Source organism: Gopherus flavomarginatus, chromosome 5 (assembly GCF_025201925.1).
Source record: "Gopherus flavomarginatus isolate rGopFla2 chromosome 5, rGopFla2.mat.asm, whole genome shotgun sequence".
NCBI classification, from domain to species: Eukaryota; Metazoa; Chordata; order Testudines; family Testudinidae; genus Gopherus; species Gopherus flavomarginatus.
This window is the reverse complement of record NC_066621.1, coordinates 138,596,013-138,613,416: the sequence shown is the minus strand read 5'-3', so window position 1 is coordinate 138,613,416 and position 17,404 is coordinate 138,596,013. Positions and strand designations below refer to the sequence as shown.

Genomic DNA, 17,404 nt, shown 5'->3' with positions numbered 1-17,404 from the left:
AGTTAATCTTTAAACAGCTTTATTTAATTTCATATGCATGGCAGTTGCCTTCATTTGTCTACCTGGAATTTGTATTAACATACAGAGAGCTGTGCAAGCCATTAGTTTTACTTCTGACAATTTAATATGCAGCTTTTTAAAAAAGGACTCATCTGTATAAAAGTCCAACCTTGTTCATTTTGTTCAGATGCAAAATTCTCTTTTTCACCAATCTGTCAATGTGGCAATCACTAGCTTTAGCATGAATACCAGTTATCAGAAGTGACATATTTCCAAGTATGAAAATTTAAGTGTAGTCTCTTCAGATTTGAACATATGTAAAAATGCACCTTTGATTTTGTGTATTGTCATATACTACAATATGCTTTTACCTCTTTTTAGACCCCCAGAACCAATATAGCCAACAATGGGAGCTCGATTCTATTTCTACAACTATTTACTAAATTCCAGTTAGAGTCCATTATGTCACTGTGAACCCTGAAAGCTCTGGGGATTGCATAACTAGGGCATACTTGGACCTGCAGAACCATTACAAAGGGTGCTAACATTTAGGGAAACCCAGCTTGAGCTTGTTAGGTTAGGAGTTAGAAAAATCTTCAATTGTAAAATAAGCAAATTGGGAATTAACTAAGAAACATGGAACCCCACAATGCCATTTTATAGAGTAAGCTTGCCAAGCAAAGCCATACTATAATTTCCTCTCATCCAGCAATCAGTTTGCTTTAGTGCAAAAAAATGACTTGTGTTCAATATGCAATGATGTATTTTCTCCTCCTGTTTAAAAATTTGGGGATTTTTTTGTTTCCTAAAATTTTAGGAATGTCTTGTTCTGATCAATACACTATATAAACATTGAAATATTTTAAATCATATCACATGACTTATGCAAAATACAAAATCATCCAAATAGGATATTCACTGTTTTTATTGTGCAATGTTAGGGCTTGCTTTGTTTTTTTGTATCGTATACCAATTATCAACACTAGAGGTTGAACATGTACACCCAGAAGATACATGAGCTGACTTTAGAATTGTTGTTAAACAGCAGATTTGTAAAAGGTGTATTTCCTGGGATCATTCTGAATGAGGCATGCAGGACTGGGTTCCTTCCATGGTAAGAGAGTGATGAGTGCTTTGTTGAGCAGGGATTGATTACCCATGTGCTTAATTTTAAGCACATGCTCCAGTCTCTTCAAATTAAATATGCTCATCAGTGTTTTGCGGAATAAGTCTTAAATAGGTAGATCTTTTCAAGTGACCACACTTTCACTGAAGAATTCCTTTCATCATTAAAACTATATTCAATATTTCAGGTTTAAGACTACTTGTCTCTGCATGCAAATGTAAAATATTCTGAATACCAGAGCACTTGGAATAGGGCAATAGGACAAATTAAAGTGACTGTATTTATGCTGTTTACTTTTTTGCATGTCAGTTTAAAACTACCTAGTCTATTCACTTCTATGATTTCTAGTCAATTTCACTTTCGAATTCTCAGGCAAGTAGTCCAATGCTGCAATGTTTGGGTGGAAAGCCAATTCATTTTCATACTCCCCATAGGATTTTTTAAAATTACATGTAAATAGTTCTTTTGGACATCAATTTTTGCAAGTACTTGACCCAACAATATAGTATTTAAACTGTTTGTTCTAGTTACTTTGCTTCTTGAAGCTTGTTTTGAGACAAAATGATAATCAGTTTCATTCAAGTATGAGTCTTACAGCTTGAGAACAGGACAGACTGACACCCTTATTTTAAGTGCTTGTTGTGCTCACAGAACATGGTCAGAATAAAAAATATAATTTAGGGAAAGGGTGATATTTTCAAGTCTACTTCTTACCTACAAGGTGTGTGAAGGGTGCGGGAATAACAAAACCAAAAAATGAAGTCTATTTAGCAAAAGAATTTGACTTGGGTGCAGCCTTGAAAGTTTCTAAACATGGGGAAAGAGGAGTTTCTTCTAAACAAAGTACGTTTACAGAAGATGGACAGAAAATTGGTTTCTATTCAGTGCTTTGTTTCTATATCAATCAATGTTAGTCATGATAAAAGAAAGCTATCCACAGACCAGCCCATTTTACATAGACCAGTGAATGGTTGTCAGACGGTAACAACTTGGTCTTTTCTAATTTGGTTAGTGATCTGAATACAACCCAGAAGGTGACTGGCTCAGAGTATTTGGTAATAGGATACTCTGTCTCCACTGTATGTTTAAAAATCAGTTTAAGAATTTAAAATATATTGCAACCAAGTGTCACTATTTCCATATTTACCTAAATCAAATTTGGAGACATTTAAATAAGGAAGGTAAAATTAGAATTTTAATGATTGTTAAACTGACATTTTCAATCTGGTTTGTTTACATTCGAGGATTAAATAAACCTGAACTGCATAAATCACAGGTCTGATGATTCTTCCATTGAAGTAAATAGCAAAATTTATCTTCAGTGGGAGCAGGAGTGAGGCTTTAACTTTTATAAAACTGATATGTAGAACCACATGAGGCTTGCTAAAGTTTGAGCTTCTCCAGTGTTGCAAACAGATTTAGACTAAATCTCAGGAAAAACTTCCTAACAATAGGACAATGAAACAGATTGCCTAGGGAGGTTGTGGAAGCTCCTTCATAGAGGCTTTCAAAAGGAGGCTGGATAGCAATTGGTCTTGGATGGTTTAGACACAACAAACCTGCTTTCTTGGCAAGTTAGACTAGATGAGCCTCATAGTCCCTTTCTAACTCTGTAATTCTATGTATAATTATGTGGTTTATTCTAAAATGACAGTAGAGTATTAGTATCTTGTGATTAAAGAAAATTCTGTTCAACTACAAGTATTATACAAAGTTGTTGTTGGAACCTGGGATAAAGTTTGTTGGTAATTTAGGCCCAGATCATGCCTTCAGTATCAGCATTAAACTGACTTTTGGAAAGTTCTTCCATTTTGAAGGATATGAATCCCAGAGCAGAGCTAAGAAGGCTGTTGCTTGTATCACCTCCTACCTGCACATCTGCAAAGTTCAGAAGAAGCCCAACAATAGAGTTGGAAGGGGCTTAAGCAGGGCAGAGGAAGTGAGAAGATGTCACCATATCATCTCAATCACCCTTTGTGCTGGATTTTGATCCAGAGTAGTGCATTCTTCATTCCTTTCATCCCCTTGCAGAAAATACTGGAAGGGATGAAATGGCCTTTGTTTTGCTAATAAAACCAGTTTAGTATCAACCAATATCAAGTAGCACTAGATTATGAAAATACTTGGATATATTTACCTCAAATTTTAAATTGATAGCAAGGACATCTGATTTTTTTAGCACAGCAAGTTGTTCCAAAATACAATCTACTCCACTATTTTAGTACCTAATTTTAGATTGTAAAAATCAAAGTGTATGCACCTACTACACTATCATAGTTGTCTACATAAAAAGCACTAGCTTGAAAGTCAATGCAATTCAACAATTAAGATTAAAACATCTAATTTTTAGACAAGTGCAGTATTAAACTGCACTAAAATGCAACTATTAAAAGGCATCAGAAGAAATCACTATACTGCAAAAATCTGAGGCTCCTATTTTAGTAAATATTGGGTTTTTAATGTCTGGAAAATGTATTCAGAGGTAAATTGTAATAGGAAGAAGTGCAGGAGAAAATTTCTAATTTCATTTCCCTAATCCAATTAAGCAACATTAAATATGAAAGTGTTCCTGATGCAAAAGGTTTTAATAAAAAGGAATGTGTTCTACAAGGATTAGAGTGTACTTCTGTACCCAACATTTAATTCAAAAGATTGATTACTTCAAAAATTGATCCAATTTAAAACAACGTAAACAAAAGTGCATATTCAAGAGTTTAATATGTATTTTCAGAATTAGAAATATCTTTTAGACGATTAAAATTACTAGTGTACTGATCCATTTTCCTCCCAATCACTGAATTACATTTATACATATAATACAGAGCTGATTGCAATTGAAAACAATATTAAAATAAATGTTTCATAGATACAAAGGATATCTTTTCTCCACAACATAGCTTTTCTGGGTTTCTGAATACCTATTTTAAAGTAATTCTCTACTAGCATTAAACTATTTAAGTGCAAACAATTTTAAAAAAACAAAAACAAAAAAAAAAGTGATTGCAGCATCCATCTTCCTGAATTACATTTTTAAGCCAGAAAGTAATGACTTTAGTTTTCCATGAGTGCATTCCAGGCTGTCTTCTAACCATCTCTGGTTAAAAAAAAAAATCAGTGCAAAAACAAACAATGGTGATTTATATAACCATTGAACTTACTTGGATTTAAGAAACATTTTATTTTACACATCTCTCTCTCTCTCTCTATATATATATATATAGATTAAATTACACCAAACTGGAAAAGTATAAAGAAAAAACTGAGAAAAAATTTTTACTGCAACACCAAATGTAGCATTTCTTTTTTAAAAGGAAAATTCTTCTTTGGGTGAGCAGCCTAGAAGTATTAGCCATACTAAGAATTCATTACATTATTCTTTTGCAAAGTATTATGTGATTCACATAATTCCAAGTTTACACTCTGCCATTTTATAATTTCTGATGCTCTCTGCATGAAGAACAGCTCCTGGTTCCACTGTCATTACTTCTTGTCCTGTGTTCAAAGATTCGCTAGCAGTAGTGTGATGGCTATACTACAGTTCCACTTGGAGAATTGGCCTGGTTTTGGGATGACAATAAACCCTGCAAACAAAGCAGTTTACATTAATCCAGCAAGAGAGCCTGACATTAACTTAAAAAATTAATCTGCAGCAGATACATTTGTCAGTACAAAGGTTTGTATCTACGGGCACTCACTACTAACATATTACCTTTATTCCTCAAAAAATAATGTGCCAGATTCCTATATGAAACATTTTATTTGTCCTGCTTAATAATGTTCAAAACAATGTTATTGGGACAGATTAATAAATGTGTTTAGGATACTGAATTTGTTGCAAATGTTTGATCTTAGTTTGCCTTGCATTTTTCTTAAGCCACTGGCAAGTTCTGGACACTTTTTATACCACACTACACAAATAGTAAGTTTCCTTTGAACTAATGGTTAAATATACAGCAAATGGGCACTACACAGACAGTGTGTCTCCTCCGCCATCAAGAAAAAAAACTAGTTAACCTCCATTAATGTTAACACTACTGGCGAGAATCCAAAGTTCTCATCTGCTGATGCTAAATAGCAAACAGTTGAAGAAATATTCCTATATGTTACTTGGGAATGAGAATGCCTGGAAAAGACAATGAGTGTGGCAGGTAGACTCAGAGAATTCACATTAAGTTTTGCAGTACCATTTAAGTTTGGATTTAGGTAAGTCTATTAATTTTTCATAAGTTTACCACCTTATTGAAATGTACTACAAATCACTAGTGGCTTGCTTATATTTCAGATTTGCAGCTTAAGAATTATGCAGGGTTCTTAGCTGCATATGGTTCTTGTTGATAACTGGTTTCGATAGTATAATAAAGAGGTATTTTCTGCTTTTGACTTATGTACTTGGGTGCCAGGTGATCAAGAAGCTTTTCCCTATGTCATTCATTGCAAGAAATGACATGATTGAATTTCAATTTGGACACCAGCCTTCAGATTTAAAAACAAACATCTTCACCAAAAGGCAGGTTTGTTTTCTTGCACTTGTCATTTAGTTATTAAAAAGAGTGCTAACAGCCTGAAGAACTAAATACCCGCTACGCCTGAAGTACCCTGATTAACATAATGGCTTCATTTTCCCTTGCTATATACCTAACCCCCCCACACACACTTTTAGTAATTGTTTCTTACCTCTAAATTGTGTTCCTGTGACTCAGATCCATCAAGCTAGACAAGATCAGATGCAACTAACAATAGGAATGCAGAATTAGTGACATCTTCAGAGTCTATAGGAGCTCTTTCTTGCTTGGATCCAAGTATCCAGGAACCCCTACTAAAGAAAAAAATCCCTGTTCTCTTAAACCACAAACAGAAGTGGAAGAGGTTCTGGATTGGTGGATCTGAGTCACAAAAAAAAATTAATTTCAGGTAAACTCATCCTCTTCTTTAAAATCTCTGATCCACCAATTCAGATATGGGGTGCATCCATATGGATTGGTGGGGTTCATGGTGGAAAATAAGTACACAGAAGGTGGTATGGTACACTATGCCTTAGACTGCCCTCTAAGTAGCATCCGCAATTGTTTTATTTTGCTGTTTATGCAATCCATAACTGATTTTCATATAATTTATGCAGTGAAGTAGATTTGTGGCTCAGTCATGAAATATACAAATGTGATATTCAGGCCTTACAAAGTTGCACATTTCAGAGTTCAGCATTACATGGAAGGAGGAATGGTAGGGTTTGCCTTCCTTCTCTGGGAGGAGGCGGCTTCATAGGGAGTGGAACTGTACATAAAGAGTAAAATTTTTATCAGCATCTAAGTCACTGGGCACTTCTGAAAAAGTTACAAAAGACTTTTAAAAAAAAGTGAATAAAATGTGTGATGAATACACCAGAATGCTGAATCACAGGCAGAGTTTACCGTGTTATCACATACCACATTCCAGGAGTCTCTGAATCCTAACCATGACACCAAAACAATTTTGCATTTTCTTGAAAGATTACACATACTAAGTAACTTTTAAAATGCAGTGGAAAAGGATATTCTGTAGTTAAACATCCATTTGGACACCAGCCTTCAGATTTAAAAACAATCAGGTACCAATATTCCTAATCTTGTTAATGAAAAATTAATCAGGAGTCTGAATGTGCATATGCTAGTAATCCCATGATTGTGAAGCATAAATTAAATCCTATAAAGATGGTGTAAAGGACAAAGTATTTCTAATAGGGTCATGACCAGTGTCCACGTGCCATGACAAACAAGAAATAGACAAGTATCAGAGGGGTAGCCGTGTTAGTCTGGATCAGTAAAAGCAGCAAAGAGTCCTGCGGCACCTTCTAGACTAAGGGCTTGTCTACATCAGAAAGTTGCAGCGCTGGTGAGGGAGTTACAGCGCTGCAACTTAGGAGGTGTACACATCTGCAGGGCACCACCAGCGCTGCAACTCCCTGTTTGCAGCGCTGGCCGTACTCCCGTTTTGTCTCGGGTGTAGAGGATCCAGCGCTGGTAATCAAGTGTAGACACTTACCAGCGCTTTTCTTGACCTCCGTGGAATAAGCAGGTATCCCAGCATACCTGAGGAAGCCTCTGGTAATCAAGCTGGTCTCCTGCCCCGGTTTGCTCTCGCGTTCCCCGAACCCCGAGCAAGCAGGTCTCCTTCCCTGAGGTTTGCTGGGTGGTTCCGGGAACGCGAGAGCAAACCGGGGAAAGGAGACCAGCTTCGCCGCGGTTTGCTCTCGCGTTTCCCGGAACCACCCTGCAAACCGCAGGGAAGGAGACCTGCTTGTTCGGGGAACGCGAGAGCAAACCGCGGCGAAGCTGGTCTCCTTTCCTGGGTTTGCTCTCGCGTTCCCCGAACCACCCAGCAAACCGCAGGGAAGGAGACCTGCTTGTTCGGGGGTTCGGGGAACACTGGAGCAAACCGGGGAAGGAGACCTGATTCCCCGCGGTTTGCTCTCGCGTTCCCCGAACCCCGCTTGAAGCCGCCCAACAGCGCTGCAGTGTGGCCACATCTAACACCACTTGCAGCGCTGGTTGCTGTAAGTGTGGCCACTCTGCAGCGCTGGCCCTATACAGCTGTACTAATACAGCTGTAACAACCAGCGCTGCAAAATTTTAGATGTAGACATGGCCTAACCGACGTATTGGAGCATGAGCTTTCTTGGGTGAATACCCACCCACGAAAGCTCATGCTCCAATGCGTCTGTTAGTCTATAAGGTGCCGCAGGACTCTTTGCTGCTTTTAAAGAAATAAAACGCTATTCCTTGTGAATGTTAAGGGAACCCTTATTTGAAATGCAATCACCTTCTGTGTTTTGCTATATACAGTTGTGCTTTAAAAAGGGGCTATTCTAGAAAGCACTACCACCATTCAATGTGGTACCACACCCTATGATCTTCAGCATTCAAGTCGTTAGGACTCAGACTGGGTTGATTCTCATCCTTATCTCCTGGGCTATGAATACCTTTTTCTTATCAGGAAAAAAAAAGGTTGAATAGTTTGAATACAGGACTGGACAATAGGCACTCCTGAATTTTAATTCCTGCTCTGAAATACTTCCTGCAGTTTGGGGCAAGGTACAGCCTGGTTCAGGTGGCCATCTATACAGTTAGGTTAATTGCTTATCTACTTCAGAGTGGTCTATGAAGACTAGATGTTTGTACAGCACTTTGAATGTGAAAAGCTAATATTAGCCAATACAGTCTGATGAGTACCAGTTTAGTAGTATAATTCACATTAAGATCAAGGATGAAAATGAGTAGCACAGATTACATTTAACAAAATTGAAATTTGTAATTTGAAGTCTTTAAATCAAGACTAGATATCTTTTGAAGTGACAGGTATTATCTCAAACAAATTATGGGTTTGATGCAGAAGTTATTAGGTGAGGTTCTTTCCCCTGTGTTATACTGGTGATCAGCCTATATATAATCATAATGGTCCCTTCTGGCTTTAAACTATGAATATGGATGTGAATTTTGGTCTGAGGATGATCATAAAAATTTGGTGAGGAAAATTTATGTTCAAGAAGGAAAGAAGCAAAGAAATGAAAATTGCAGGAGGCCATTTGCCTCTTTACTGAACCACTCTTGGATAGATCAGAGAAGGTAGGACAGAACACAAGTTACAGAAACTTAAGTAATTCTTAAATACAAAAAATCCTGCTAATGCAACAGTAATGCTGCCCACGTCAAAGTCAGGGGCACCTGGCATTGGTCACTGTCGGTAGACAGGATACTGGGCTGGATGGATCCTTGGTCTGACCCAGTATGGCCGTTCTTATGTTCTTAAAGTGCAAAGAAATTCAGATTCTTACAGCAACTTCAGATCTGTTGTGCACACAATGCATACTGCACACCAAAATAAGTTATATTAAGCTATGTATTCAAACAACAAGGAACAGAATATACTTAGTGTGCATGCAGCAAGGGCAAATTAAAAGTGACTGCTGACATCTTAAATAACTGCATTAATTTTTTGCATTTATCTTTATTAAATGTTTAATTAGAACAGCATTAATGGGACATGAGACACTCAAATCAGGAATTTCCAATTAAAAACCCACAAACTACAAGAGGAAAAAAAGTTACCCCTTGTCAAGCTTTGAAGTTCTTCCTACTAAAGTGAATGGAGTAAGGTGTGAAGTTCATAGTTTTGCCACTGCTTTTTTTGTTTTGTTTTGGAGGAAGTCTCTGTTCAGGTTACGATGTCTGAACCTCCTTAAGTTACAGATCATAGAATGCATCAAAAATTGCAGAAAGCCCAGGGTGGGAAGATATGCTGAGTTCATGTATATTTTTCCTTGTTTCTACTGTTAAGACGGGTCTTTTTGGTGGAGGATTTTGCAGTGTTCTCTCTCGAATGCAAGCTGTTTCGGCAACTGTCCCTTGGCCTACCAAATGATAGTCAGGCCTGCCAGAACACATACTGTGATTTCATAGAGAGGGCAGGACTGAAATCATACTATCATAGCATGCTCAAACTTTAAAATCACTTAGCTTTTCATTCCCTATCCTGCAAATCTAGCAAAGGCATTAGACCTCAGCAAGAATATTCTAATCAAGTTCTTAACCAGCCATATTTGCATTTTCTTTTCAGAAGAGACTGCCTTTAAAAAACATTGAGTACTACAATTCAGTACTGATGGCATTTTGAGTTTTTGGTTTTTCTTTAAATTCACCTTCATGAAGAACTTGCAAAACTTCTGAAATACCTTTTGAGGCTGAAGTAGTGTGTGAAGACAAAAATTTATAATGCAAAGTTTCCAGATTATAGCAGCTGAGCCTGATTGTTGAAAGATTTTGAAATTCAGACTAATACTTGGTGAATATGAAATAAGGAATAAGATTAATGCTGATCAAAGTCACCATAGGGTTACAAATATTCTTATATGAAAGAAGATAAAATTGATTAGAGCCAAAGATGGAACCATAGATAAGTTGGTGTTTTTCATTGAGAAACTGAAAAATGTGAACCAATGAATATGGTGGTAGCCAGGTGCTATATGGTATGCTTGATTAGGGCTTGTTTATACAATCACCATCAAGCCGCAGCAGTATAAATCAGGTCTTAAATGATTAAAACTAAACCAGAATAAAGCCTTGCTTGGACACTACTATCCAATTTTCAACTTGTTAGCTAGTCTTGCGCCTCTACGTTTTAAGATGCAAATTAAACCAATATAAAAGAGTATCCACAAACAAAGTTGCATTGATTTAAAATTTTTAAGACCAGTTTTAGTTAAACTGGTACAAACTGTTTAGATCAGATCTCAAACAGTAGCTTGCTCAGGTAAGTGTTCAAGTGTAAAGATGAGGCATTGAGCTACATGAATTTCTTTACTAGATCATACTAAAAGAATTCCTAATGGAGTCATAAGATTAGTTAGCGAACTGGTGTTAATGTTTTTTTTTTTTAAAAAGGACAAATCCTTTATGAACATACACCCACCGTATAGCGGAAGACTTCTTGAAAAGAACTGGGAGAGTCTGGGAGAAAGAGGGGTTCCGGGAAAGCTGATGTTATAGTCATTTCTATTTAAAATGCTGTTTTGATTCTTTTTAATATTTATTCACTTTATGGAAATTTTATGTTTGGTGCTGAAGTATCTACTTGCCTTTTCTTGTTTTGCTGTAGTAATGTCACATGCCTGAGTATAGTTTGTGTACTAGCAGGATGAAGTACCTTGTAAATGTGTACAGCAGCAACACAAGTGATTTAGATGCAATTTTACTTCCAATATATATTAGTGTATAAGGATATATTTCATTACTGAAGTGTATTTCCATCCTTGTGTGACAAAAAGGCAGACTACTAAAGTTCCACTATCTATAGACAATCCATGTAAAAACCCTCTTTGCCTCAGACATCCACAGAGATTAGATAAAGTATACCATACCATAAGGGCTCTTAACACTTGGTTTAGATATGCTAAGCACACCTGTGTCCAAGAGGCAGACTATACCTCATGAGTTTATGTACAATGTAAATGTGTAACTGCCTTGTTTATCTTCTCTAAAGCCTGCTGAAGCACACACATGCTTTTGCTGACAGGATCCTAATCCCACCTAGGCATGGGACCTAGTTTAGGAGGAAAGGACTCACTCATATACTTAGGTACAGAGAGCAGCATCCTCTAGCCTTTTGAAACTAGAACTTTTGGCAAGATTTAGGTTATGGGTCAGGTCAAAAAAAGCAACTTGAAAGAAACCAGGCAAACTTAATTTTGTATAGAAACTACAGCAGCCAAGAATATGCACACTCTCAATCTGATAAGAGTGAACAGATGGAAAATAGTGAAGACGGATGTGCCACGTAAATCTGAACTTTCAAGTCAGACTAGAGCACGATCACACTATTTCCTTAAGGACTTTTGTGCAAGAGATATTTAAAAAGGAAAGTAAAAGCCAGGTTACAGCTGGGAGACATATTTTAACAAAGTATCCATTCTGACTGTAGAACAGGGGGAAGCCAGATTGCTTTCATATTCCCACTAATTCCTGTGGAACTTCTTTGAGCAAACAATTCTCAAATTACATGACATTTGATAATCAGATGTTCCCACAGCAAGCTGTCAGGACGAATTTCACCTGGCCTCTCAGCATATGCTTTCAAAAGTGCTACCAGGCCCAGCTACATTAAGGTCATTCACTTCACTATTTCTTGAAGTGCCAGAAGACCATCCAGTGTTTAAGTCCAATAAGGAAAGCAGCTTTTCCCATCAGAAAGCTACAGAGGAATCTCACCAACAGGAAAACTGATCTCAGCTTGCCAGGGTCCACAATGAGTCTAGAATTTAGGTCGATGAAATAAGGAGAATTTAAAGGTCCTGCTAGAAAAGGCCTAATCCGAGAAAACTGCTTCCTGAATATCATCTTTGTTGATTGCTTATGTGAATAAACCTGGAACTCTGCTTTAAGGGATGGAGAACCTTGCTGAGCTGTCCCCATGTACCTCTGATGGAAGTGAGTGGGCAGCATTTAATATTTGCCTAACTTGACTATCAAAGTCAATGTCAAACTTGGTCTGTTCTGGCCCTATGATATTATTTATGGGTTGGAAGCACCTGAATTCTCTTCTCTGTTGAATAAAGTCCACATTGTTAGGGCTGTGAACTCAGTTTTGTATAGTAAGCCTCAAGGTCTACTTAAGGTTGGTGACTGAGAAGCACAGCCTGGACTGGAATCCATAGGGGAAAGAGCTCCTGTAGAGTCCAAAGACAAAAATTCTCCATTCCAACTGCTGCTTGATGGATATACATTGACAGCCTAATTTATCAATGTCTGAATTACTAAATATAAGTTTAAAACAATTTATTTAATTATTCTCATATTTAAGGATTTTAAAAGAAAACGTGAACTTAACATAGTTCAAAGTTAGAAGTGACAGATCTAATCCCACATTTGATTTAATATCAACTTGAGAACAAATTTCTGAAAGATTTACTCAAAAATTGCATGATTTAGTCAATCCCTTGAATTATAAAATGGCAGCTGAAAAGCTAGCAGTTTCACTGCAGCCATCTGTTCAGCAAGGTATGTATAGCATATAGAAAAAACCCTTAATTTGTTACATCCAGCTTTCAGAACTTGGATGTGAAAAGGACTATTGAAAATTATCTACATTTACAGTTCAGTCACACATTTTATTTAACGTCAGTATACAGAGGACAACCCCAGCAAATTTTGTAATGTCAAGTATTTAGTAAGGTTCTTCAGCTGTAACAGTGACAACAGAATAGCTAAAAAAATAAGCAGTATGAAACAAACTTGAATTTTTAAAATTATAAATATACCAACAATACTTATTAAAGCTTAATTATTGCAACAGTTAATTTAACAATATTTCATGTTAGAAAGGCTCTATGAAATTTATTCAAGTTGTCAAGAAATTAGATGGAAGTGTAAAAAGGAAATACATATGAATTTTCTTTTGATTTGCACTAAAGATATAGTCAATACAACTTCATACAGTATCACCTAACATATCAATCTTTAACAAACTCAAGTATACAGAATTGGTAAAAATGCAGGAAAAAAAAATCTTGTTTAATTTTACACCTAAGTTGTGCCACAGTAAATTAACGGACATGAAATTCATTATTGTAACATAAGCAGGCCAACAATTTTTTTCAGTATCAATTTAGTTGATTTAAGCTGCTAAAGGGGCAGATGTATACACAGTCTTTTCAAGTACATAACCAAGTTTGAAAAAGGTGTAGTTCAAAACATGGGATTTCTGCAAATATTTAGTAAAAGGCATGTTATTTCCTAACATGAAATAGAAACCCTCACCCATAAAACCTTTTATACAGGGTTATGATCTCTCTTGGCTTCATTGAAGTCACTTTGCCACACCTCCATTGTGCATACCTTGCTATACATTATCAAACCAGTGTATTCGTTTTAATTCACTCTGCTAATGAAGGTGTACTATATGTGCAATTTCATTTGCTACTATATGCACATTAAAGGAAGCTTCAAATTGCACCTTGGTAACCTGAAATCATATAACTATGATTCAGTTTTACTGTAGAATTTATGCAGACACCATTATCACATTGAAATAGTTCTAATTTGATAGTACTTCAAAATACCAGCAATTGAACTTCAGTTGTATTGAAAAAAATGTTCTTTTCCACTGAGGAAGAATTAATGTGTAGCCAGTCTTCCCACTCGCCAAAGTATAATATATGAATGTTTGTTAAGTACTTTTAGCAAAAACATTAGTCATACTAAAACATGATACCGTACTACAACTGTAATTAGTTGGAAGATTTAAGGATATTATAATTTAAGATTTTCATGTACAATAAGAATCAAAAACATTCTAAATTTCATGTGCATTGTTTCACAAAATGGTAACGTATTTAGTCTGCCAGATATATACTGCCATATCACTCTCCTTTGTAGTTTTGTCCAATCTTACCTTGAGCTCTCAAAAGAGAAATAAGTGGTAAGTTTACCTTATATTAAAACAAAAAGTGGTTGTACAAGATAACCAGGTTAAATTTTAGTATCATTCAAACACTTAGATACAGTTTATTTTGTATCAAAATAACTTTAGTAACTGTAATTTAGTAATAAAATTAGTAATTGTAATTAGCTACATTCATGCCTAGTAAAATAGTTTATAAAGTAAAAGTATTATTAAATTCCTTTGCATGTAAATACCAAGCATTTTTACTGCATCTGTAATATACGCAATTTGGCCCGAAGTAACTGGCAATGTGATTCATATGCAATTTCACTTTTCTAATTCTCTCCTATTTAAATTGTTTTCAGACAAGTTAAGGGATAAGATGAAATATTCCATGACCCCAGCTAGGTTTGCCTAGGAGCAATCCCCATGGCCAATCTGATGAGAGTTACTCAACTAAGGAGAGAAAAACACAAAAGTCAAACTCTCAAGAAGAGAGGACTAAAATTGTAGATTCTAAAATGAGAGAAAGTGAAATTCGCAAATGAATGGATCAGACTGAAAGGAAAAATTGTTCATTCATTTTTCAGACAGGTAAAGCATGCTTCCCCGTCACCCCAGCCCAACTTGTTTTACTGATTTTGTAAATCCCTTGCACTTGCTTTTGTCCAAGAGTTAGTATGATAATTTTAAAAGTGTGTTTGGATCACATACTTTACAAGAATAATGTAGTCAATAAGAAAGCTCAAGGTATGAGGAGTAAACTGAAATAATAATTCATAAAGCTTGCAGCGTAGGCTGCATGGGGCTGGGATGGCAGTGCATCATACTGGCCTAATGGAATCAAGGTTGAAGATCCATTACTGGATTTTCAGCCAAGGCCAGTAAAGACAAAAACAAGAGATTAAATAGGACTAAAATGAGGAAGACCACCCTACGCCTTGTCGGTGCTTTCATGGCTCTTCCAAAAAGGAAGCAAATGAGAGGGAAAGGTAGAGATGACTCACTGGCACTGATGCTTTCTACTGCAAGGTTAGTTTAATTTTCTATTCAGTCTTTCTTTGGGTTGGTTATGGTTGGCACTCAACTGAGGCTGTTTGTGAGGCAATGGTGGAATAATTTTTTTTAGCATGAAAAATGGTAGAGAGGACAGTCTTCCAGGACTGTCAGGAACTCAGACAATTGGAGGAAGACAGAAGATAGCAGCTTTAAACTCCAAAGTGACAGACTCAGCCAAGGATAAAACTACTGGCAATATAGATGTGTGGTATATAACCCAGAAGTGACACGTTACCATCAGTATTTTTATACTTTGACCATTCTCGTTAAATATGCATAAAGTTATTATAAGTGCTCTATCCTATAAACCAAAAGATGCTCATCTTTCTAGCACAGATACTTCCCCATCAAACTCCTGTAAACATACCACTAAAAACTTAGTTTAAATAGCAGAGTGAACTCACTGTAATGCAAATGAAGAAATCAGAGAAACAAGTCCATTTGAAAAATATCTTTCTAGGGAAGTAAATACATCCTAAATAATATGGCATTTACATCAGTGTGCAATATATTAATTTAGAAAGATCGTGATAATTTCAGCATGAAAATGACTTACCTGTAATTAAAGTCTGTCATATTAGCCAAATACATAAATCCTGATTTTGGGTACTGCATACTCTATATCTGAAATATTTGAGATGTTGTAGTCTAAATCATCAATGCACAAAAATGGAATAAGTTACGCTCAGCAGTTAAAGGAAACCTAATTTATAAGTTAATAGACAGAAAATGTAAAAGGGTAGTGTTTGGTAATACACACGCTATCTGGGTTAACATTTATGCAAAATGGCAATATTCTACTGTAGAAAGCTGAGACACTGATGCACATGTTTAAAGTTACTTTAATAAGAATGTTTGTGACTTGCACTGATTCACAGAAGTCAAAGTAGTTCCAGTGTAATGTAGCTTCATTATTTTGAGTTAATGATTCTCATGTACTAAATATCTTTAAAGGTAAAGTAATGCCCTTTCCCCCACCTTTAAGAGAAAGACACACTATGTTTGGACTTAGTAGACCTAGTCACTAAGTGTGCACAGATGCTGAGTGGAAGGGGTTCTCAATGTGTGCACATTATAGGACAGATTTCAGAACCAGACTGGAGGAGCTTTTTCAATATGTGCTTGGGGTTTAAAAGCAGCTAGAATCACCACTTTAAAAAATAAATAAATAAATCTGATCATTCATTCTGAAACTTCCTTGCAACAGAAATCTGAAGTTAGTTGTGTTGTATTTTAGTTTTCTGGAACAGAGTGGTTGCTCCAACTACAAACATGACTCTAGAGAATCAAGTAGTTTAGGATTAAGGAACTACATACATCTATATTGTCCAATTAGGAAAATATTCAAATAATTTAAGACCAATACTCCAGGAATGCAATAGTCTAATGAGTGCTGCATTTTTACACAAGCCCCTGCTGGTTCTATGATTAGGTACTGTTTCTCCGAACTGTATTTCAACAGAGAATGTTAAACAGAGCTATCTTGGCATAGGTGCTTGAGGTTATAAATTGGCAATTTGTTTTAGGCTCATTCAAAACACAAGAAAACAAATTTGCCATGCAATGGACAAAATAAATGTTGTATTCAAGATTAAGAGGCTTTTACAAGGGAGGGTAAAAACCCTAGAATTGTGTTACCTTAAATTGATAAAAAAGTGATTGTCTGAAAGAAACCTACTAAAAAAATTTTTTTGCCTGCATATTTGACTAGTAAAAATGACACTACTGGACCAAACATGAAGCTGTTTATGCAGAATTTTTTTTAAAAAATTGTGCCCAGGATTCTTCTCATGATAATGAGCCCTATAAAAATCAAGATCTTTATAGAGGTTCATAAAACCTCATTAGTACTGTATTATGCATTTAGGACTGATTCACAATTTCAGGCAAGATACTGCAAATTATTCCCAATATGGTCAGCAGAGCGTTTTTAAAAGTTTGCTCACAAGTTGACTGACATTTATTAATATTCCAGAAATCCATAAAAAAGGTAGTGTTAAACACTTACGTTGTCAGATACCTAAATTCTAAAAAAAGCTAGCACTTCATGGTAGACTCGAAGCAGCAGTATTTCAAAACACAGAAAACAGCAGCACAGGAAAATGTGTGAATGACTAATATTGTTACTTTAGTGATTGAACACTTGTAATCTAGCTTTTAAATCTTTGTCTTCACCATGTTGTGTTTATACTAAAAAAGTTTGAAAATATAGGAACACAAACTTTGGATATACAGTATTTCTCTGCTTGGAAGGCAACTAAGAAATGTACCCCAAGACACTTCAAATCATTCAGAAATATGGCATGCAGT

At 36.0% G+C, this 17,404-nt stretch overlaps 1 protein-coding gene across 4 annotated transcripts in view; it reads right to left on the bottom strand.

The window, feature by feature from the left end:
• Positions 1-17,404, bottom strand: part of WDR20 (WD repeat domain 20) — a 77,594-nt gene that overhangs the window by 14,477 nt on the left and 45,713 nt on the right. For 3 of the 4 annotated variants that reach the window (XM_050954162.1, XM_050954164.1, XM_050954165.1), the window contains one exon: positions 1,922-4,707. The exons of the other annotated variant lie outside the window; for it this stretch is intronic. In XM_050954162.1, coding sequence (XP_050810119.1) covers positions 4,654-4,707 — 54 coding nt within the window. In that variant the 3' untranslated portion in view covers positions 1,922-4,653. Of the gene's footprint in view, positions 1-1,921; positions 4,708-17,404 lie in introns of those variants that run through there. 4 annotated transcript variants of the gene reach the window in all.